At 44.8% G+C, this 24854-nt stretch overlaps 1 protein-coding gene across 2 annotated transcripts in view; it reads left to right on the forward strand.

The window, feature by feature from the left end:
* Nucleotides 1-24854, forward strand: part of LOC144792175 (coiled-coil domain-containing protein 117-like) — a 174236-nt gene that overhangs the window by 82187 nt on the left and 67195 nt on the right. For both annotated transcript variants that reach the window (XM_078667076.1, XM_078667077.1), the window contains exon 4: nt 20126-20359. In XM_078667076.1, coding sequence (XP_078523202.1) covers nt 20126-20359 — 234 coding nt within the window. The remainder of the gene's footprint in view (nt 1-20125; nt 20360-24854) is intronic.

Raw genomic sequence — 24854 nt, forward strand, 5'->3', positions numbered from 1 at the left:
TTTGACATTTCCCTTACTTACCTGGTGCGAGGTGTGCTCCCCCTGCCCCGGTCCATCGCGGCTGCATTGCCGTTTGGTGGAGGGCAGGGCGCTATCTTGGGTCAGTCCCGGAGCCCGGCAGGACCAGAGGTTGCGGTCTAGCTGGAGGAGGGGCTAGACTATATCTTGCACATAATTTTCCGGACGTGCAGTGGACGCGCGCTGCGGGCGCACCGCAAGCGCGCCGAAGTCTCGCCAAAGGGGTGCCCGTCCGCGCTAAGACCGCGCATAGCGCCATATCCCCTGGCCCCCCCCAGACTTCATCATGGAGGCAAGTTATTTACTTAGACAAGCATTCAACTTAGGGACATAAGAAATCACATGGGAAGCCCTCGCTGTCCTCATTTTAACTCAGACTCCCTTACTAACTTACTATCCTCTCAATTCTCAAATTGTCTATACAAGTTGACACTACCGTTTTACCACAAGCGCAGAATCTATCCCCAGGAGATCCAGATGCCAAACACACCCACTGTGCTCTTATCAACGCTCGCTCTCTCATAAAACACAAAGATGAAATCTCTGAATTTATAACGAATCATAATATAGATCTCCTCTTTATCACAGAATTTATTTATTTATTTATTTATTTTGAAGCTTGTAGAGCGCACAGCTACCTCCGACGGAGGTGTCCCGGCGCTAGAGTTACATGATTGTCCCCCTAAAGAATAAACCAGAATCATATCCCACAAAGGGACTAGGAGAGTACAATGGTCTGACAATACCAAGCCCTAACGCTTAGTGAACAACCAAGTCTTGAGTTTGCGTCGAAAGGCAGGCTCAGATTCGCAAAACCTGAGATCAAGTGGGAGGCTGTTCCAGAGCTTGGCGGCAGTGACGGTGAAAGATCTGCCGCCACTCCGAGAAAGCCTGAATCTTGGTACCATCAGGAGACGAAGGCTGTTGGATCTCAGATGTCTGACTGAAGCAGAGATTTTGAGACGCTTTCTCAGATAGAGCGGGCCAGTTCCATGAATAGCACGAAATGTCAGGGTCAGAATTTTGAAATCGATGCGTCGTAAAATAGGGAGCCAGTGAAGCTCTTCTCGGTAGGCTCTGACTGAAGTACGGGCGGGGATATTACCAATGAGCCGGGCTGCCGCGTTTTGAACTATTTGCAGACTGTCGATAAGGTAAAGGGGGGCACCTGCATATAGACTGTTAGCATAGTCTAGATGGGTGGTGATGAGTGCCTGGACCACAGTTTTGCGTGAAAATTGAGGGAGGAAGGGGAAGATTTTCCTGATCATACGTAATTTGGAGAAACAGGCCCCTACCACTTTGTTGACTTGGGCACTTCCAGACAGAGAGTTGTCAAAAGTGAAGCCAAGGTTACGAGCTGCTTGAACAGGAGTGGGTGGAGGATTCAAGATGGTAGGCCACCAAAGGATTGCAGGGGGGGGGGGATTTTTTGCTGAAAAAAAGGACCTCCGTTTTGTCGGTGTTGAGGGCAAGATGATTGGCTGACATCCAAGTGCAGATGTTGCCAAGGCAGTTTCTAAAGTTGGAAAAGAGGGAGTCAGAATGGTCTCGAAAGGAAAAGATAAGCTGAGTATCGTCAGCATAGGAGACCACCCTGACACCCCAGGACTCAACTACCTTGGCCAGAGGAGCCACATAAGCAGTAAACAATAAAGGGCTTAAAGCAGAGCCCTGGGGCACTCCGCACAGGAGGGGTTTGTCCTCTGATTCAAAAGGGTGCATCGTAACCCTTTGAGAACGACTAGACAGAAAGGAAGTGATCCAGGCCAGCACTGTCCCACCAACCCCTAGCTGTTGTAAGCGGGTGGTAAGTTTTTTATGGGAAACAGTATCGAAAGCAGCGGATAGGTCGAGGAGGACCAACATGGCCTCCTCGCCCCTATCCACTGATTCCCTGATGATTTCTGAGACTTCAAGCAGCGCTGTCTCAGTGCTATAGCCGGTTCTAAAGCCGGACTGAGAGTCGTGTAACAGCTGGTTTGACTCTAGGTACAGTGCCAACTGTTTCTGTACCACTTTCTCCAGAATCTTGGCAGGTTTGGGCAAGAGCGAAATAGGTCGATAGTTGCTGAATAGTAAAGGGTCAGCACCGGATTTTTTCAGTATGGGGACAAGCCTAGCCTGTTTCCACACTGAGGGGAATTGGCCGCGCGACAGAGAAGCATTCCAGATGGAAAGAAACGGGTTCACTAGAATGGGGGCAAGAATGCCCATGACTTTGGCCGGGACTAAGTCCAGGGGGGAACCAGACTTAATGTTGCGTAGCAAAACTAACGCCAGGTCTGGAGTTAGCTCGCTAAAAGAATTAAAAGAGCAGGAAAGGTGACAGGGGCGATCTTCGGGGTGATTAGGAGTCGTCACTGCAAAGGAGGAGGAGAGTTTAACTAGAAACCTGGGCAGATCAAGCATCGGGCCCAGATTTCTGTATGGCCACTCCGGATGGATATCATGTGGTCAGGCAGGACAGATCCTCAGGGAAAAGAGGTGGTGGTATAGCTATTATATATAGAAAAAACTTTTTAACAAGGATAGAATCCATTGACTTAGAGGCCGCCGAAGCATTACATTTCTCCATTATGCTTTCTCCCTCGCAATCCTTCAAAGGAACTCTTCTCTATCGTCCACCCACCCTCCGGTCCCCCTTCCTGGCATCCCTCAATACTTTATTAGAACCTATGGCAGCTAATTCTGATTACACGATATTAGGCGATTTCAACTTTCATTTAGAAACCACTAATGATAGAGACGCTTCAGCCCTAATCTCGGACCTTTCATCAGCAGGTCTTAAACAGCTGATCACAGTTCCCACCCACCAGGCTGGACACACCCTTGATGGCCTATTTACTAATAACCCTCACATTACTCCGCCTTCAGTGAAACCATTAACATGGACAGACCACGCTGCAGTAATGTTTACCATCATAACTAGAAATTATAAAAATTCACATATCACAAATCGTTCTCATGTCCAATTTCGAGACTGGAAGAAAATGGATGTTTCTACCTTACAGACCATCCTGGCCTCCACTCAACCAGGTAACACAACAGATCCACACATAGCTTCCAATAACTATAGTGTTGGGCTTAATAATGCTTTTACCACGCTAGCACCTCCCAAAAATATGTTGCCCAATCGTAACACTCCTTCCGCCCCTTGGTTCTCAGAAACCCTTAGACTGGAAAGGCAACGGTGCCGAAACCTAGAAAGGCGATGGCGCAAGGATTATGACAATAATGATAGAGATGTATATAAAAAAGCACTGGCCACATATAGAAAGCTTCTAGCTACAGAAAAACGAAAAAAAATTCTTGCGCAAATAGTCAGCCAAACATTCTACTAAAGAACTCTATCAAGTTGTCACGAAGCTATCTATTCCACCAGTTTGCACTATCATAGAACCTTCCCAAAATCTGTGTAACGACTTGGCGGACTTTTTTAAGCTTAAAGTCAATGACATCTTCTCCAATTTTACCTTCAAGGCTGCCGCCGAACTAACCAGTTCCAATAAGAGCTACAGCCCCCCTCGTAAAGCCTTTTGTGAATTCAGTCAAACCTCTCTAACACAGATAATTTAACTTATGACAATTATTAAATCAGGATCACCACTTGATCCTTGTCCACCTTTGATTCTTAAACCAGTGACTAACCTTATAGCTCCAGCTCTCATAAACATTTGTAACTCTATGTTTCTTTCTGGCTCCTATCCATCGATCTGGAAGAAAGCAATTATTAAACATTAGGAAAGTTTGAGCTATTGGTATTGTAAATGGCAAAGTTTTTATTTATGTTTCTTTTATTTAAAATAGCTAAATTAATAGCTTCTTCATTTACAATGCTCATAGTTATAACTTTCGCAAATGTGATACCTATAGCATTTGTAATGCAATATGTTTTGTATTTACAAACCGCGAGAGGACAAAAAAAAGTTTCGAACCACCGCCTCCTCCCAGGCCTTCAAAAGGGACCTCAAAGTTCTCCTCCTCCAGAGACACCTCCAAAAGTAATTCACGTCCTCTTGCTATTTGTGAGGAAGACTTCCCACTACTGATAATTTCTACTTTCCATGACCATGGAAGTGCCTTCCCAGTGTATGCCTGTGATTGGAGGGTCTGCCTTTTTGCAGTATTTTCCATGTGCTGGTGTTCGGTGCCCTTTTGTAACATGCACACACCACTCTGCCCTTGCAACACACGGCTGCTACCTCTCACATGTCTTTACCTTTGATACTTGCACAAGTGCCACCTTGCCCATGTAACGCTTGTTCCTGAGCCCCCATATGCCAGCCGGAAGGTGCACATATGGGCCCCCTTTGTGCAGGCCAGCCAATCTAAACAATATTGTCCTGTCTCAGCAGAAGCAGACAACGTCGGATGTATTTTGAACATAACCTTAACTATATATCTTTCTTCTTTTGTGAACCCGGAGGGAGCCCCGATCTTACCAAGGCTATTATGCAGGGCTCGAACAAAGCAGGGAGACTGGATGGGACGCTTTGGATTGAAAAAATACCACTGGCTGCGCGTTAATCACACGAAAATGCCAAAGCACTCTAGTGCCCTCGGAGATCTGGCACGGATAATCTACCCATATCCCGTCTCCCTTTCCGTGCCAAGGGGCAACCAGGTCGCTCGTCTGGACACCGTGGGCTCTTTTTGGAATGAATTCTGCACGACAAACCCTTTGGACGGGGCATATCTCGGTTTCCAAGCACGCCTGTTCCAGCAGCAAATTCTGCTAGAGTGCCTGTTTTCTCTGATTTTGAAAGAAAAAAAATCTTAATTTAGGGGTAATCAGTAGTACTTAAAAGGTCTACGCCTACAATCTCTCGAATTATTCGTAATTCGTTTCCTCCTGAACGCTTAAATGACATGGAATTCTTGTCACTTGGGGCTAGGGTTAAACAACGCTCGAAGAACCACTTGATGGTTGTTGCTAGTAACCCACTGGCGCAGAGAGCAGCCTGAAATGCTACTTCATATTACCTCGTTCTGCCACTGTCAGCCAGTGATGCTACATGAGACTCGTGGGAGATGTATTCCTCTGTTTTTTTATCCTAGAATAAACTAACCAAGAAAGACTTTTATTGGTAGAATTTACCTCTTTGGCGAAAAGATTCGTGCGGATAATATGCTCGCACAAATGACTTAAGGCAGAAATTTGGATCAATCAATTTATATTTTATGATTCGGAACTCCGATGTAGGGCCACATAAAATATTATAAAAATAGCAAAGAACAATCGTAATTACAGCTTACAAAAGTTCAACGAACTGTAGCAGATTCCTTTCAATAATGGTGAAAAGATACCACCGTGCAAAGTGCCATCATAGAAACAGCATGCATAATCGCAGTAGAGGAATACCAAATACACCAGTCCCTACAGATATGAAAACGTTGAAAAAAAGAATTCAACTTTTGTCAGAATCATTAACACACCTCATATACCGATTATAATTAAATGAGCACTATGGCTCAAGCTGCGGCACCCGAGCCACCAACTGCACACAGCACGCACCCAGCTCAGGGCTGGGATACCGAGTGGCTTCGCTTCACTATTGACTGCTGTCCAGGAACCTTCAAATTCACTGTGACTCGTTCAAGCCATGAGCTGTTGCAGTCATTTAACAACTCTTTCAGCACTGGAACAGTTCACGAGCTCGGAAATCACCCTCGAATTCCCCGTTATTAAATAAGCATTTTCAAAGCCAGTCGGCCTGGCGGTGGCTGACATCCTTTGGCCGTTATAAATGTTTAGCCATGGTTTTTATAAACCATCGTTGTGAAAGGTGGCTTTCTTGCCAATATTTAAACAATTTGGCAAAAAGCAAGAATTGTTTTGCTCCCAAAAGCACACATTTCCAGAGAAGTCACAGGCACTGATGATGCGCTCCGTTGTGCTTAGATGTGTAACCTTGTGAAAAGGCAAAATGCCGTTAGTCAGAGTGACGACGGCCACAGGCCTGAGTGGGCTGCCCTATTGTCCCCTGCTGTATGCTCTAACGGGCGGAAGGAAATGTGAACAATGCAAGGGCAGACCAACCGATGGAGAGGGCCGGCTGAAATCCCATGGAAGTACGTTTATTATGTACTTATCATTTTACAAAAATCACAAGGCGGTGGTTAATGCCAGACCCCAAAAGACTTCTCTGGGAACGTTAATTTGAGCAATGTCCACCCAATATAACTGATACCTTATTTTGGTAAACGTTTGGAAAAACGGGTGTTACTAATCTTTTTGCAATCTTGTGCGACCGTAAAAGCACATTTGAAACTACTCTAGGCAGGCATGACACCAGGTCTCATCACGGAGTTAGTGGTGCTGTCAAAATAGAGGGGTTACTCAAAGTGACTCATCAAGACCTTTATATCAATCGGCCTTTCAGCAGCCTTCGGCGCTATGAATGACCCACCCAGACTAGTAGACTTTTTAACACGTTTCCCAGGGACAGTACTGAACTAGCAGAAGCATTTTTTGTAGGTAAGATTTAAGGTGGTCACAATACCCCATTTTGCTCTTCAGCCCCTGAAATCTAGCTGCGTTGTCCCTCAGGGATCAATATTACCCATGTTTCTCTGCAATCAAAGCGCATGTGCTGTTGATCAGTGAGTGTCCATTCACGCACATGCTATATGGCACAGGGTTTATCCTTCCGTTATAGAGAGCCACAGTTTAAAAAAAACGGAAGTCAGGCACTTTTGCCTGAGACGGGGGCGGGGCCTGCAATCCAGCAGGAAGTCCCGCCCGCAGCCACAGCCGCCGCCGCCGAGGAAGAAGTGGAGCGATGAGACACTGAACACGCCGAAAGAGCCCGGTAAGTGGTGGGGATGGGGGTCACGCGCGTGTGTATGTGTCTGGAGTGCGTGTGTGTGACTGTGGGGGAGGGGGTGTGTGTGTGAGCGAGTGTCTGCCGTGTGCCTGCGTGTGCATGCGCTCGCCTGTGTGTGCGCATGCAGAGGGGTGGGGGGTGGGGGCTGCCTATATGTGAAGCGCTCTGATACCTGATTCGGTTCGGGGCTGGGAAATAAAAAAAAATAAATAAAAAAATGCTGAGTTACTCTGCGCATGCGCGGGTGACACGCGCGCTCCCGCGGTGAAAACCGCGAAGGAAACGCTCGTGTCAGATTGGTGTCCACTCTCCCAATAACGGGCAACATTAGGTCTGAAGCAGACTCTCTCAATGCTCACGCATTGAGAGTACGTCTGCTCGACCTAAAAACCAAATCTTGAGCCTTCAGAACCCAAAAGTTATAGACCAATTGCATCTCTCCCTTTTCCGTCCAAAATATTCAAAAAAATATGAACTGTCAGCTGGCTCACTATATTGATCAGAATAATCTACTTGCTGACACCCAATTTGGATTTAGGAAAGGTCATGGGACAGAAACGGCACTGATAAAGGCTGCAGACAAAGTCAGAATGATTATGGATCAAGGAGGCGCAGCAGTCCTGATACTATTGGACTTGTCTGCAGCCTTCGACACGGTCGATCACACCATCTTGATCAACCGTGTAAATAACCGGATAAAGCTAAATCGCTTCTGACTTCTTTTCTGTCTGACCGTAAACAGTCTGTTAAACTGGGTGGCTTGTACTCTCCTGTTTTTACTCTACCCTGCTGTGTTCCCCAAGGATCCGCGTTAAGTCCGACACTATTTAACATCTATGTGTCGGACTTGGCGAGGGTCATTAAATCCATATGGAATTGGGCTAACATCGTACGCCGACGATACCCAGCTGGTACTGGCCATTCAACAACGGAGGAGCAGTTGCGGCCAACTTTCAGGAAGGCATGATGGCCATTAGTTCCTGGATGGATCATAACTGCTTAAAATTAAACTCCGACAAGGAGGTCATGATCTTTAGTAGCTTGACCCCGTCTTGGTCGCCAGCATGGTGGCCCCCTGATCTAGGCTCTCCCCCAATACCGGTCACCAAAGTCAGGAACTTGGGGGTATTATTTGATAGTAAACTATAATTTGTGAGCCAGGCAAATGCGGTAGTCTCTGCATCTTTTTACACTCTTAGGATGGTCAAGAAACTCTTACCTTTTCTCCCCCCCCCCCAGCGCGGGCAAGACCCTCATGTGCACCCTGGTACTTTCCAGGATCGATTACTGTAATGGTCTATTACTAAATGCCCAAGAGCAAGTCCTCAATTAGATGCAACTAATCCAGAACGCAGCAGCCAGGATTCTGACCCGTACGCTAAAATTCTCCTCCATCACCACCATTGTTCGCCAACTTCATTGGCTTCCGGTCAGAAGTCGCACCAAATTTAAGGCGCTGTGTATTACCTATAAAGCCATGCACAACACAGGGCCAGAATTCTTAAAAGAAGCATTGTGTATATATACTCCTAAAAGAACCTTACGTTCATCCACAGCCTATTTGCTCCCAATCCCGCGGACAAAAAAAGTGACTTGGGGAGATAGACGCTTCACAGTGGCTGTTTCCAGATTGTGGAACTCTCTCCCCCTCGACATCAAAACAGTCCTTCTTTGATGACATTTCGGAAACAATTAACAACATGGCTTTTTAATCAGTAATAAGTCAATGTTCCCCTCCAGCATATGAATTGAGCAGCGGCTAGACACCTCAGGGTATTTGCGCGCTATATAAATTGTATAAATAAATAAATAAATAGTAGGAGCATGTAATGTCGTTGAATGAGAGAGTTAACAGCCGCGGGTAAATCCGTTTAATGAGAGAGTTGAGTGACAGCGAGTAGGAGAGGCTGCAGTAATTGTCCACGCAGACACGCTCATTTGCGTGTTCCCCCGCTTGAGGCCCAGATACAGGCCTGTTTGATGTTAGCAGGCGCATATTCCCCTGCTTGAGGCCCAGCTGCAGCCCTAGTTGATGTTATCAGGCGCGTGTAATTAGTGTACTGATCCGCCGCCTGAGCCAGGCTAGAGCCCTGGTTGATGGTAGCAGGCACGTGTTATTTTGTTGAATGAGAGAGTTCAGTAACAGTGCGCAGGAGAGGCTGCAGTAACGTTACTTACCAGGCCTCCAGGTGAACGCGTTTGTCACGCCCCCAGCACATGGCCACAGCAGACGATCTGATTAATGTACGACCCACATGGCATGAAGGGCGGAACGTAGCACACGCCCCCAGCGTGCCTCTTGATGCGGCGCAATTGCGTTCACATTGCATGAAGGCCGGACACACGCCCCCCAGCATGTCACGCCCCCAGCGTGCCCCTTGATGCTGCGCAGCAACGTAATTGGCACTTGTATGTAAGACTCACATGGCATGAAGGGCGGACACACGCCCCCAGCATTTGTCACGCCCCAGCAGACGCCCACAGCCCACGATGTGATGGCCATACGACACGCCCCCAACGTTAGTCACGCCCCCAGCCCATGCCCACAGCACAACGCAGACACGCCCACAGGAGTAAGGGTGGGTTATGATTGTGGGGTGCAGGGGTATTTAAAGGGAGCAGGGTGGGATTAGCACACGATATGAGACATGGCATGAAGGGCGGAACGTACCACACGCCCCCAGCATTTGTCACGCCCCCAGCACACGCCCACAGCACAACGCAGACACACCCACAGGGGACTACTTTGCTGGCACGGTTCTTTTACCTTTTAAATGTATAGAGGAGTTGGCCTAACGGCTAAGGCGCTCGACCTCTGACCTGGGGATCTGGGTTCCAGTCTTGGTAACGACGCCAAACATCCTGTGATTCTGGGCAAATCCCTTAATCTCGCCTGCTTAACAAAAGTGAATGTGTGTCCTCATGTAACGTAACTGGTGCTATGTAAAGCGCTCTGATACCTGATTCAGTTCGGGTCAAGTTCGCGCTATATAAAACTCTGGGAAAAAATAAATAAATAAATAAATAAAGATGGCTGTCTGCATAGCCTATGTCCTTCTGCTGCAACTGCCCTTTCCAACGCTGTATTGGGTGTTGTGATTGATGCTGTGGTTACTGAGATTACCGGCCTCAAAGGTTTGGGCTCCCTCTTTATAATATTAGTATGGATTTTAGCAGGATGTTCTTAATAGGCTTCAATTAGTCAAATCTTTGTATTTCATTTGTTTTAAGGGTTTTTCGATCGCCGTTCTCTTTTACCCCTTCCTTCTTTTCCATTTCGTATTTTCCCCTTCTTTCCTCATTCAAAAACTTTTGCAAAAATGCTATTTCTTTCATTACTTCTTCTACCTACATTACAATATGTAAATTACAATATATGCTGTTATGTACTGCTTTTTATAACCTGCATATGTTCTTTTGGAATCATTCAAAAGTTCTTATTTGTTTGTTACAATGTGCTATTTATATTGCATCCCGTTTCAATAAAGCATTTTAAAACTGAACAAAATGTCATCTTCACCAGCAGCTCTTACTTTCTTTCCCATTTGGTTGTATTGCCCTATACTTTCCAGACCAAGAGAATGTAACAAGAGCTATCTTTTTTTTTCCTGGAGTCGAGGAATCCTTTTGGATAGCTTATATGTAATTCACAAGTACACTTTCCATTCATGCCATTTCATTGCTCGTTCACCTCTAATCAGCAGGAATGGAATTGGTGGTGTAAGTTTTAAGCTTTGTGATGCACACATTTTGTAGGATATGGCTAGCGGCAGTACATAAGAATTGCAAGATTATTTATCCAGAACAGTAGTTCCTTACAAATGATAAATGTATCCTTTTAAACAAACATAATATATGATGTTCAGTAGTGACTTGACAACTGTCCCAAAGGAAACTAGCTCTCGGGCCCAGTCTGAATACAGTCTGTGTCTTGTACTACATCATTACAATTGTGTTCATGGGGGCCTTTAACAGAGTTGAGGTTAAATCCCCTCTTGTGTAACTTAAATCAATAAACTAATTGCCACTCTGTTTGAAAACCAAATGGACATATACTAGTACAAAAAATCTAAATATCACAAACTTATTAATATTATATATTTTGAGTCCTTAAATACACAATATGATGCAGAAAAAATATGTATAGTCTCTTGTATTTTCTTAAAAACCTTCAAAAATAATCATCATATATTTAAAATCCCTGTTAAGGAAGGACATGGATTATAATTCCAAAAACTAAACAGAAAATGAGGTAAGCCGCTGCTGTTCTCCTCAGCGAACAGCTTCATTGCTAAAATGAAATGCTCTCACTTGTAAATAATTCTAAATATATATATATATATACTATTTTCAGTGCCATAGTATAGTACGCTCCTGAGGGGTTTATCGTAACTGGAGTTATTACATTATTTGCATAACTTTAGTTATCCTTTTAATGTACTTTATAGGTTATATGACTACCTAGAAAGGAAATGCCCTTTGACCGAATCTGCAAGGCTGTTTTATCTTATCCGCTAAGTGTATCACAGACATCCTGTGGAAATAAAACCTACACAGGTATTTATCTTATTATAGTGTTGAGGTATTTTCAACTAAAAGATGTATAACAGCTAGAGCAAATAAGGGTGTGAGGAGAGTAGGGTCTGCTTCCTATGGTTACCACCACTTTTTGCTGTGATTCTCTGGTTTTTCGACTTAAGTGTGGCTGTGGACCTGACAATCAGGCCCACAGTCCAGCTGTTCTCTCTCTAAATTGATACCATTTACTTTAGGTACATACCAGATTGGTTACTGGGTCACCCTTGTGAGCCCCTGTATAGTGTACCATAGGTACCCAGGGCATAGGTGCACCCTAGGCCTACCAGGGGCTGCAGCATGTATTGTGCCACCCCTGGTTTGCCTTCCAAACTGACACAACAGGTCGGTTCACACAGCCTGGGTAAGGTGGTGTAATCACCCCTTACTTAGATATTGTGTACCTATATCTATATATACATATAGACACATATACACCTATATGTCACTCATATGGCAGTCCTTGACAATCCTGGAGGCAGAGTGCTTGGTTGTATGTGAGAGGATGCACTAGCATGAGCTGAGCCCCTCTGCAGCTTTCGGAACCATCTCCTTATAGCTGTTCTATGCTATAGCCATACCATATACTCTTAAGTGCATTATAATCCTCGTGGGCAATGCTAACTTTGGCTTTATCAAAACATGTCGTGTAAGGTGTCAAACACTTTGGAATACCACCCCCCCCCCCACCCAAACACACACACACACCCGCCAATACTGGCGGCGGGGGTAGCATTCCACCCTTCTAGCGGGAGAAGACATGTAGTTACTGGTTTATTTACCCGGTTAAAGTTAAACAGGGCCCCAGCATCACAAAATGGATGCTGCTGCTACAGACACAAGTCTACCCTCCTGCTGCTGGACGAAACCCCGGCAGGGGAGGCTTCGACAATAGGTTTCCTGTCCAGGGACGTGCGGGCACCTCCCCAGCCAGGCTTTAGTGTATTGGGACAGGGAGGGTTGCATTCAGTGAATGCTTTCCAGACACTGCCTGGGCACACTAGGTGCTCCATACATTTCCCAGTTCAAACCGGTTGCTGGGGTACTCAGCCCCAGCTCTGGCGCGAAACTGGACAAAGGGGAAGGGGTTTAACCACCCCCACCCCAGGTCCTCCCATAGGAGGGACCTTAAAGTTAGTCCAACCCCTAAACGTAGTATAAGTATAGGATCTCAGTCCCTAGAACTTTAGATTACCCTGGACGAAACTCTGAAACATATATCCTGGACCTTCGACATTCCATTTCGACTGGAAGACGGAAGACATCTCCCTTGTGGTCAAGCAGTGACCACCCTGTTCAAACAGGCACCAACAGCATCTTTGCCGGTCTGCATTTTAGAGGCTCCCGCCGGTTCCCGAAGTCGCTGCGACACAGGACACGGACTTCCAGACATATCTGACCCCGACCTTCGCTCACAGCAAAGCTGAGACCCGTGGCGGACACGAGAGATGTGGGACAGGAACTCCTGGACATCCTGCATTTTGCTACCTGCATCGACTTCTCGAGATATCCCGAAGTTGTGTATTGGGGTGTTTGAAGCCCCTGACCCGAGCACCTTTTGCACCGAAGCTCCACACTCCACGAGTGGCCCGTGGGCTCGCTGTGTGCAATCCCGCTCATACGTCTTCGCGGTTCCTAGTCCGTTGGCTAGTGAGCCCCCAAGAAGACAATCCTTTATTTCAACTTGCTTTCCTGGTTGCTCCAGGCTTGCTCTAACTTCCCTGCAAAGGAGAAGTTCCACAGACCTTGCTGGTCTGCACCGAAGCCAATCTTGAAGTCCTGCGTGTGTTGCGTTTGCCATGGCTTGTTGGGTCCAATCCGGATACCGACACCGCAGTCAACTAGATCCTTTGTGGGACAGCTCGAATCCAGCTCCTGGTCGTCGTCGACGCCTCCTGGTCCTCGTGGCTGAAGAGACAAACTTCACCTTTTCACCTGAAATCACCCGACATCTGGTGGCATCTTTCTACTGTCGCCCTGGTCACTGGCTAGTGGCCCTGACTCTGTCTCCTCTGCTTTCAGGTTCTGCAGATCTTCGATCCACCCTTGGATCCGTCCGGACACTTTTCCTCTGGTCGCCTGCAGCACTTCCTTGCAGATCTCCATTGAAAACTACGACGAAACCCGACAGGAAAAGGCACCTATGCACCCGGCTTCCCTGGGTGAGGTAACCCGAGTACTGCGGTGCTCCCGTGGGTCTTGACTCTCGGAGTATCCTAGTTTAAAATGGTTCCATCATAGTCCATCCGGAAGTGTCCTTAAATTGTAAAATTGTAACTTGTTCATTTCCCATAGAAAGTCAATGGTAACCCGCGGCTGTGTTTAGACACTGCATGTGTCTCCCGTGGGCCTCCTACTTCTAACCCTTGGTTGTTCCTAGAAGCCCTAGCGAGATTCCCCAGGCCCTAGGCCTGCTTTCTATCTCAGACGTGGTTCTTATACCACTATTTTAGTATATGGTTTGTGAGGCCCCTAGGGCAAAACGTATACTGTGCAACTTATTGTCTGCTAATTAAGTTCCTTGTATTGTACTTTTACCTCTGACCTCATAAAGAGTGCAGAGGGGTTGTGTTTAGAATAAATACATATATATTTGATATATACCTTGTGTGGTGTACTTTCATTTAGTACTCGAGATTATAATTGGTAAAATAACTAGCTTAATTCACTCTCTGAAGTCTTAGCCTGAAGACTGCTCGCCAATGCTACCCCATGGATAGCTTTCTATAAGGTTGACTTTAGACCCACCATAAATAAGGGTCGATTAGACTGGTGCAAGTTGCCCCCAGAACTAGTGGACATCATATGCCAGGCTAACTTCTCACACGGTTGATGAAATGCCTTCTTCCTAATGTAATTACGATATCGTTATCAAGAAATAAGTACACCTCATTCATTAAGGGGGGGCAATTAAATATAACAAAAAATATAGATATCATGAATATTTCTTGGACAATTGTTTAAAAACAAATGGACGTTTGATCTCCTGTTCTTTTTGAGTCCTTTTAGAATTTAAGAGGTATAGGAAATTATATGTATTTCTCTGTCTTTTAGAATGAATATATGAAAACATTTCGGTCCTGAAAAAGGTGGTGACAAATGATTCCTTTGTCCACTAAAACACTGCGTCAACAGTTTTTGAATTTTTATCAAATAAAATAAAAGGATGTTTGTTATGTATTGAGTATTTAATTTTTTTATATTATGCAAAGAGCATTTCTAGAGATTGAAAATGTATTAGAAGATTAGGAACTATAACTAGTCCTTTTTTAACTGCTATTTTAAATGTACGAGGATTATTGTATTTTTATGAAAATTAAAGAGAATATACACATTTTTCTACATCAAATTGTTTTTGTAAGGACTGTAAATATATAATGTTAATAAACTTGTGATATTTAGATTTTCTGTACTAATATATGTCCATTTAATTCAAAGAGTGCCCATTATTTTATTGATTTTAAGATGCACAAAAAGAAAATTAACCTTTTTCCAGTTTTTAACTACCCTGTCCCTTTTGTTAGGTAATGGTGACTCTCCTTTTTGGGGTTAACAGGTTTGAGTGTAGCACAGACTTGCTTGAGTATGTCATGATGCATTCTTTCTAAATTGAAAAGTACAGCAGCATTATTTCTTTGACTCGTTGCTCTGTGTGTCTCATGAGTGACCGTGTATAATTTCTGTATCATAGTGCGATGCTTATTATTTCCAAAAAGGCCGATATGCGGGTTATGCAACGTGACCTTCTGTTTGGACGGCCTGATCACCTTATGGTGTCCCCAGTATGCCTACCTTTTGAGTTCAGAATCCAGAATGACTCCATGATTATACGTATTAGGACTTTAGTAACTGAGAGAAACAAGCTACAACTGTTAAACCTTGGATGTCTTAACTGTAGCGATTACAGGGACAACGGTCTTGTCAAGGAGATGGAACAGGACAGTTACTGACATGGTTAATTAAACCTAAGTTGAGAGGACCCCCTATAACACAGATTAGAGATAGATGAGGGCTTGAGTGCTCACACAGAGAGAAATAAATGAAACGTTTTTAGAGTATAATTCATTATATGCAACAAGAGAGGAAGCTCGGGCAAGAAATTGAATCTTCTCTATATAGCATAACCGTGAATCTAGTCCTAGATGAGAAGTGTGGAAAGCAGGGAGCATTTAGTCATATATATATGCTAGTATATCAGTGCCACTTCTAAGTAGGATGTAAGCGACCGATTGAGAGATGAGTAATCGCACTAGTACATAATCTGAGGCACGTAAAACCTCCTTTCTCAAACCCCATAGGGATCATATGGATGGGACCCCTTACAGGTTTCTATTCTACTTGAACCTAGATTAAAAGGTTTTAGCTAAAATACTAGCGACAAGATTTTCCCCTTAACTGATTGCTTTTATTCATCAGTACCAGAGTGTTGGTACTCCAACTAGGAAAACGCCTGGAAACATTAGAAAATTGTCTGATTCTGGAAGAGACTCTAGATACCCTGTGAGGAAAGGCAATAATGATGGGTATTGAACTTGATATAGTGTTTGATAGGATAAGTTGGAGATTTTTGATTGCGGATTTGGGGCGCATGGTTGGGAATGGATTATCCGCACAGTGTATTTCACACCAAGTGCTTGATCAGCCCGGAGAGAATAATTTCGGGACCATAATCAGATTTTAAGAAGAACTACACTGGTATGTCACCAATACTCCATGTTGCACAAAAGACTCTTGTGCTGAGATGATAAGGATGGAGAACAAGGACAGAGGAATGCCACTGGTGGATGGAGTGCATGCCATCTTGCTCTATGCTTATATTGTTTTATGATGAATACACTAGATTAGCTCTAGTGGTAAAGTACCTTGGGGGTTTGGGAGAACATTGAGCTTACTGGCCTAAGACCTGTGCATATGTCATAGACTCTGAAACAACTGACAAACTTCACCAGTTGGAAAAATGTAGAGCCACTTGGGAGCAGCATGCATTCATACATGTGGGTGACTTGAGTGTACCACAGAGACGAGGAAATGACGTAGGCTATTGTAGATAGCCCTAAGATGTCGGAAATTTGTAAAGACTTCGCTCAGTTCACTTTATCACTCTTAGGATTCTGAAGAACTTGGGAATTCTTTAGAGACCGTGATTTGACTGTGTGGACATTAGTATGCATAGTCTCAACAGGAGAGTTTTCTAGCTGGAAAAACTGCCTTTTATAACATTGGTTCAAGAACGCGCACTTCAGGCCTCGCAGTTTCTTACACATAGAGCTATTTTACAAAATATGAAACTTTCTTAGGGGTAAACAGTGACACTGAACTGCAAACTCACAAAGTATTACAATTATTATTCCCAATAGGAATGGCTACAAATTAGTAACCAAGCTATAGAAAACGTTCTTGCATATGCCAAGCAGAACCTAGAGCAGATTAAAGTTAAATGAGAAGTGGTCAAAAAGACATAGCAGCGGGTTCTGGAATGTTATGTTATGTTATGTTAAAATATTTTATACCGCGCACGTTCACCGAAACGGTTTCTTGGCGCTCATAACAAATGCGGAGGGCAAGGGCAGAGGTTTACTCAAATGCCAACTGATAGAGAAACGTCTTCAGTGTCCTACGAAAGCATTCGTAGGTAGGGCAGTGGCGAAAAGAGAACGGGAGGGAGTTCCAAAGTTTGGGGGCTAGAAAAGAGAAGCGAAGACCGCCATGTTTTTGCGGCGAATTTGAGGGATAAGCAGAAGGTTATCGGCGGAAGAGCGAAGATCTCTCGTGGGTGTGTACCGCTTCAGGCTAGAAGAGATGAAGGCAGGCGCGAAATTGGAAAGGGCTTTGAATATTGTACAGCTAAGCTTGAAAGTGCAGCGTTTGGCCACCGGGAGCCAGTGCAGGCTCCGTAATAGCGGCGAAACGTGCTGATGCTTAGGCTGATGGTATACTAAGCGAGCAGCCTGGTTTTGTATCAGCTGCAGCCTATGGAGCTGGTAGGCGGGGATCCCTGCATATAGGGTGTTAGCAAAGTCAATTCTAGACATTACAAGAGCCAAGATGACAAGGATAAGTGCATCTCTGGTGAGAAATCTACAGATTTTGCGTATCCTACGCAGGTGGAAGAAGCAGGATGATGTTACAGCGCTAATCTGAGGCACAGAAGGTATCAAGAAGTGCTATATTGAAATAGATCATTACCTACATCAGCACAAATCTGTCACCTAAGACAATAAATCAGTAGCCGAGGGTGATACTGGAGAACCCGGCCTTATGGGCCGAGCGGCGCAGGGCACGCCTAAGATCTCCGAGTTCACCTGCCTCGACCGACAGAGACACAGGACACTCTGTTTGGCGTAGAAAAGTAGTTTTATTAGCTGCAGCTAAGCACAGTTATCTAAGAAGTACCACACATGTAGGTTCTCAAGAGACTGCCACTTCAATCTGTGGCGCACAGTCTATTATACAACACAAGTTTACAATGACAACTCCCAATATACACAAAACTGGCAAATAGGAATAGTTCGAAAACAAGCTATCAGATGTCTAAAACACACCCTCCTTTCAGACCCCGTGTGCTCTCCTCCCATCAGGTTAATCAACACTAGTGCCCGTAATTCAATTTGCAGGTGGCAAAACATGTGTAGAATGCTTCAAAAGAAGGGCTATGTAACAAGAGAACACACGAAGAGAATAGTGAAGGCCAGTTAAATAAGATAAAGTAGAGAAGAATGGTGGGACCCAAACAGTGCAGGAAGTCATGGATTAATCAGTCTAGACATGGCTTTGCGAACTCGGCCGGACCCTGACATCAGTGTTGCACACAAGGACAAAGGTTGCTCCTTGACGAGAAAAACATCGAACAGCTGAAAGTGGCAGAAAAGACCATTTTCTCCGCGTTAGCCGTGCTGCCTGAGTGAGGCAACATAAAATGGCGACTAAACGCAAAATGGCGGCTGTAGCGAAGCGAGGCTGAAAGCTACGTAACCTCAATACAAATGAGATTCCCAAGGTTGGGTCCCACGGATGTGGATTTTTTTTCCTTCTCTCGCAAGACACGAAGTTGTAATATAATTAATGTTTTAATCGATGGCTCAATTCTGGGAGGAAGCACCCCTGACCTCTGTGGAACCTGATTAAGTAGTCTATGCCGGTTTCGGTCATCTTGAATTCAGGCAGGCTTTGACCCACTCTATAAGCCACCCATCAATCTACCTGTATATTGTCAGAAAAAGTTGATTTGCTGGAAAGGTGCAGTTTTAGTTTTGAGTTATTGTTATACAAGTACGACACTAGTTACCACCCATCTTCCGAAACACTGACAATCTTTTCAACATGTATATGTAAAATAGGAAGAACATAAGTGTACGCTAAAGTATTTTGACATTGATTCTGAGAAAGCGAAAGGTTTTCGATTGAGCTGTAAAATGTGTTGGATGTTTTAGAAATTCGATTAAAATACTTGTATGTGTTACACTATGCTTCGTTTCAGTTTGACTTTTCTGAAAGGGTCCAGCACGGGAGGGGGGACAGGAGTGTTAATGACTCTGACATAGACAAGTATTGTACCCAGAGCTTACCTGGCTGCATAGCGGTACACTGCACATCAGATGGAGTATGCACTGTTCAGGTCTGGCTATGAGTGATTCTGTTTTTATTGAATCTTCACTGTATTCGCTGTGTACACTGGAGGTGCTTTTTTCTCGATGTTCCTTAGTCATGCTGTTTTGATTATATGTGTGGATTCCATAAAGCTAACAAAAATGAATTAAGGTCACCTGATAGAGAACATTTCTTACCATTACTCCAAACAAGCTTAATAACTTGGCTCACGGCCAGTTGCTTAATGATGTTATTGCCTCATTCAAAATGCAAAAGCCACATAGGTGTGCCCAGGCGCTACTTGTGATATACTGAGTATAGTGCTGCTTATTCGTACTGACAGTAACGTGAATTCACTCTTGGGAGTTGAACATGATTTACCCCATTATAGTTATATATAGGAACATGCTTTACCCCAATCAGAAACGTGAAGACCATGCCTAAAGCAGCTTGAGTTGCGTTCCTATCGTTTTCTATATGGAGGCCTACAGTATTGACAAAATAAAAGCTTTTGAAGCTACAGTAATCCCTTTAGTTTACTCGGGGGCTACTATTAGTGCTGAGAAACAAACAGTAGAAACTGATTATGATGTATGGTTTACAGACCTGGTTTCTCATTCTGCACCTCCAGTAGTTCGGATTGGAACTTGGTATTACATTATTTACAGCATTCTACAGCACTGGGCCTTTCATCTATTAGCATGCTGGAAACACTCTCAGCCACCAGGCTGGGAATAATCGATATAGCTTTAATCAGCTGTATTAATATGCTGATTAAACAGTAGCGTTTGTTTTTTAGTACTTTCACCTCATTTAAAACTTTCAAAACTTCAGCAAATGTGGTCCCCTTAATCCACCGTAGCTCATATTTTTACTTCATGTCTAGTGTACAGCCCTCCCCTAGGGAGGCATATGCCAAAAATTCTCACGCCACCTCTGGCTAAGTGACAGATAATCTGGTAGATCCATTCAAGATAACCTGCAATTTTGGATTTTATCAAAAGGAGGCTGCTTAAGAGTGTTATTATTTGTTGTTATCCCGGTCTATGCGAAAGGTTTAATTTACCTAACCTTGTTTTTCAACCCTAAAATTGACTTAGTTCTATTCTTTATAGTTGTCCACCTAGGAAAAAAAAACTTACCAACGACCCAACTGTTGCTATGTCTACCAGAGTTGATGATTGGGGCCAAGGTGTAGGCGGACGAGTGGTAAACCCTTCGAGCCACTGTGCTGGTGGTAATCTTACGTCAGCCACCATGTTTGAAGTCCCGTGTGAAGAAATGGAGCAAACTGTGTGGGAACAGCAGCCTGAAAGTGCTCGACGAACACTCCAAGAAATCGAGGATAGGTGAGCACCAGTTGCCTAGCCCTGGATTCAGGTTAAAAGGGCATTCGATAAAGATTTAATTTTGTATTGAAGTATCACAGCAGTGGCATGATTGGTCAGTATGGCGCTTTATAGAAGTCATATTGTTGATAGGGTGTCTCACTATCTTTCTCCCCTGACAGGTGTAGGAACTCAGTTGAATATAGAACTTCAGAATCGTGGTCTACCTTATGTTCATGTTCAGATTGTCTCAAATATACCCATTAGCTTTTTTCTTCAGTTATGTATCATGGCATAATTAATATTAAAATCACAATGAACTTCTACCCCAACCCCACACCTCCAAATACTAGACCAATTTACTGAGAGTGTGTGCCTCCCTTACACATAAACATTTAGATCTAATTCAACCTTTAGTCACTCTCACCTGTTCCTTAAACATACTGGTTGGACCTCTCTGGTTAGGAAACCATGGACTACTTCCTCAGATCTTGAACATGTCCTGTGAGATCTTCAGCTCCATCCCACCTTCAGAGACACCACATTTAGTTATCAGATAGATACCTGGACCAGCCCTCTGTCCAACTTCAGACCCTCCAAACCCCCACCCCGCTGTTCTTTAGAGACCAACAGATGTCCCTCACAGGCAACCAGCCTGTGTTCAGACTCCTCTGCATGCTCCCAAATAGCTGACCCTGGAAGCAATCATGCTTCAAGATAACCCTAGCCCACTCTGACAACTCTGGCTGGTCCTTGGAGATACCCCCAGCAGGCCAGCAGTACATAGCACATATAACCTGTATTTATAAAACACACTTTCACCCCAAAGAGGAACCTTGGCCCTAAATAACAGATGTTTTTTGTTCCACAACTCAATGGTCCTCATTGTATTAATCTCAGAAGGTTGAAAGGCTGAGTGGACCTGGTGGGATTTGAATCTAGGACCGTTAGCTCAAACACAGGTCCCCACAGTGGACACATTAGTCCACTACATTAGTCCACTAAGCCCTGGCTGTTGACCTTCAGAGTCTACCCCAACTGTCCCTCAGAGTTCATTTCATATACAACCAGTTGGTCCTAAGAGAATCAGCTGACTTTCATGCCCTCCTAGTTGGTCTTCTGACCCATTTTGAGCAGACCCTTTACTTTCCCTCCGAGATCTGATCCTCACCTGGCGTTCAGACACCCCAGTTGGTAGTCGGCACGCTTCATGTCCTAAGTCCTCCTTTTGAGTTCAGACACTGGTGTTTTAGTTGAACCCTCTCTATTCTTTTGCTGGCTGGTTATTTTACATTGACCCTTTTCACTTACATAATATTTTATTTCCTAGTCGCTATGATGGCCCATTTCTAAATCACATTCCCCCTCTCTGTCTACTGTTGGGGGAAGCATTTTTCCTAGCTTTATATTTTTGTGGACATTAATAATGACGAATAACTTTTTAATGATGGATCCAATATTCAAATGCTGAATTATCAGGATTACAATTGCAGCAAGTTTAATATGATATATGGAAGAGTGTTTATTCTTGTAATTTAGTTGTGCCACATTTTTAAACAAATCACCATATTCGGTAACAATGATGCTGTTTTGATGCTGCTTTGGCCTTCACTCCTGTTCTTCTCCCTCTCCCATCTTGTCCCCCGCGTATGTTCTGCGCACCTGTCCTGTAGAAGTTAAAACAAACTGGTATCATGGATTTTTAGTGATGTGTGCGTGTGTTGTGAATTAACTTTCTAGTTTTCCTAACTGTAGAAACTTTCCATTTGAGTCTCTATGGAATTTACTCTGTACTGTTTGATTTTGAGACTTCTGTAATAAAACCCTTTCCCTGATCTGGAACTCCGTTATTGAGTGGTCCCAGTTATTTATGATTTGCATTCAGCTACAATGATGTTGCCTTTTAGTGCAAAATCAACCCTTAACAGAACTGTCTAAAGTGGAATGAAAAATTTACTAGCTAACGTAACGAAAAGTTTCAATTCTATTAAGGACTCGGAGCCTTCTTTCTTCACTTTATTACATAGCAGCGTAGGGTATAACAAGAGACCACATTTCCCATGAACGTAAGGGAAACAGTAGTCCAACAAAAAACACATGGTAACAACCAATCATCTCACAGGAGACCAGTGTCTAATCAAGGGCCAGCCAGCCAAACATAGTGTATCAACAGTGTCCTCTCTTTCTCTTTCGAAGCGCGAAGGCAGCATCCCTCAGCTCTTCAGGAATCCTGTTTATGTGAATGTGAGCCTGAGGACAAGAAGAACATATTACTGGAGGAACCACTGCGATAGTTCACTTAAGAGAAAGCATACATAGCAACAACTGAACTCAAATGGTCATCTGAATGATCAAACCATTACTTACTGTAGTATGGGGAGGAATCTCCTCCAGGAGCCAAGGGCAGGATAATCCTCACCTCCGAGACCTTAATAGAATTGAAACTTTCTATTATGTTAGCTAGGACATTTTTCATTCTATGTCAGGACTGGAGGCGAGGATTAGGCTTGTTTAAAGCTTGCCCACAACCAAATTAGTCATGTTCAGAATCGGTTTGAAGTAAAACCGTTTAAAAGTGGAGTCTGATGACCAATCCGCCACGTTGAGTATATCCTCTAAACACGCTTCTAGGCTGAAAGCCTTCAAAGCCATCGCTCCCCTTGTGAAATGCGCCCCAAACTGGCTAAGGGTTATACCCGCTTCCTTGATCACCCAGCGAACCCATCTGGCAATGGTGGGTGAGAAAACCGCTTTAAAGGGTTTCCGAAGCGAAATAAGGAGTTGCCTCTCCCCTGTAGGGCGAAACTCTTCTGTCATTTATTCATACGCCTTAAGGCAGTGAACCACACAAAGTTTCTGGGTATCTGGAAACTGTAGATAGGAATTCAACATGGAATGGCACTTAGTGAGTCTGAGTAACGTGAAAGTCACACCATCCGGGGTAAAAACCCTGCTAGAAATGTCCAAAGCCCGTATGTCAGACACTCGTCTACAAGAAATCAGGCAAAGCAACATGGCCAATTTTGCTGACATTTCTTTCCTGGAGAGGTACCTATTCGCCTGCCAAGATAAGAACAGGTTAAGAACCTGATTAACATCCCAGAGAGCAGAATACCGAAGCTCCGGCAGAAGGGACAGGCGAATGCCTCGTAACAGCCGACAAACCAGGGGGTGTTCACCCACCGGTGCTCCGTCCACCAGAACGTGGCCAGAAGAAACGGCCTATCTGAAGGTATTAATGGACCGATAAGCCAAACCCTCAGACACTAATTAAGCCAAGAAATTGACTATGTGGACCACCTCTGCGACCAAGGGATCAAAACCCCTTTGCAGACACCAACGAGTCCATCTGCCCCACGCGGACCTGTACCTCTTGACAGTACTGTCCACCCATGTTTTAGAGATAAACGTCTGAGCTTCTCGCGAAAGGCCCGGGGCTTCCCATCTACTCCGGAAATCCGCCACACCATGAGCCACAGTGAGCTCGTGGACACTAGAGGATGAGGAGACCCATCCGGACTCATTAGGAGGGCCGGAAATTGGGGGAGTAGGATTGGAAAATCCCAAGATAGTTTCAGAAGAACTGGAAACCACACTTGAGACTTCCACAGCAGGGTGGTCATGATCAGATCCGCTGTTTGCCTGCGAACTTGCGCCGTTGCCCCCGTGATCATCGCGAATGGAGGGAACCCGTATCTCAGCTCCCCATTCCAATTTTGGAGAAAAACATCCGTGGCTGCTGCCAGAGGGTCTGGCCGCCAGCTGAAGAACCGCAGAATCTGGTCGTCCAGCCTGGATGCAAAGAGGTCCACCGAGAAGGGGCTCCAAAGGACATTCAGCCTCTCGAACACTGACTGGTCCAAGCACCAAAGGCTGGCATCCTGGAAGTGACGCAATTGGAAATCTGATTCCAAATTGTCTCAGCCCGGGAGATACTCCGCCGTGACTGAGACCTGATTGTCGAGGCAGTACTGCCAAAAACTTGCCGCCTGATCCGAGAGGACTTTTGATCTGGTGCCCCCCCAGATGATTCATGTAACGGACCGCCGAAATGTTGTCCATCTTCAGAAGCACAGATGAGTGCACTGAATCCTTCGTCCAGCAACGTATTGTAAAGGATCCCGCCAGAAGTTCTAAGCAATTTATGTGTAACTTCTGTTCGTCTGGAGACCACAATCCTCCTGTAGAGAGGTCTCTGCAACTGGCCTCCCAACCGTGCCTGCTGGCATCCGAGTCTATAACCATGTCCGGAGCGGAATTGAAAATTGCTCTTCCATTCCATGCCTCCATGTGGTCCAACCCCCATTGACTCTTGGATCTTCCCTCGGCAGATAAGGCGACTTTGTGAGAATACGGATACCCCTTGCTTAAAAAGTAACCTTTGAGGCGTTACAGAGCTCTGTAATAGAGGGTGCCTGGGTAGATAGCTTGGATTGAGGCAGACAGGAGACCCACGACCCGAGCCAACTGGCGGAGAGAAATCTGTTGCTCGGAGAGAACGCGACGCAACTCGTGC

The sequence above is a fragment of the Lissotriton helveticus genome, chromosome 11 (assembly GCF_964261635.1).
Source record: "Lissotriton helveticus chromosome 11, aLisHel1.1, whole genome shotgun sequence".
NCBI lineage: Eukaryota > Metazoa > Chordata > Amphibia > Caudata > Salamandridae > Lissotriton > Lissotriton helveticus.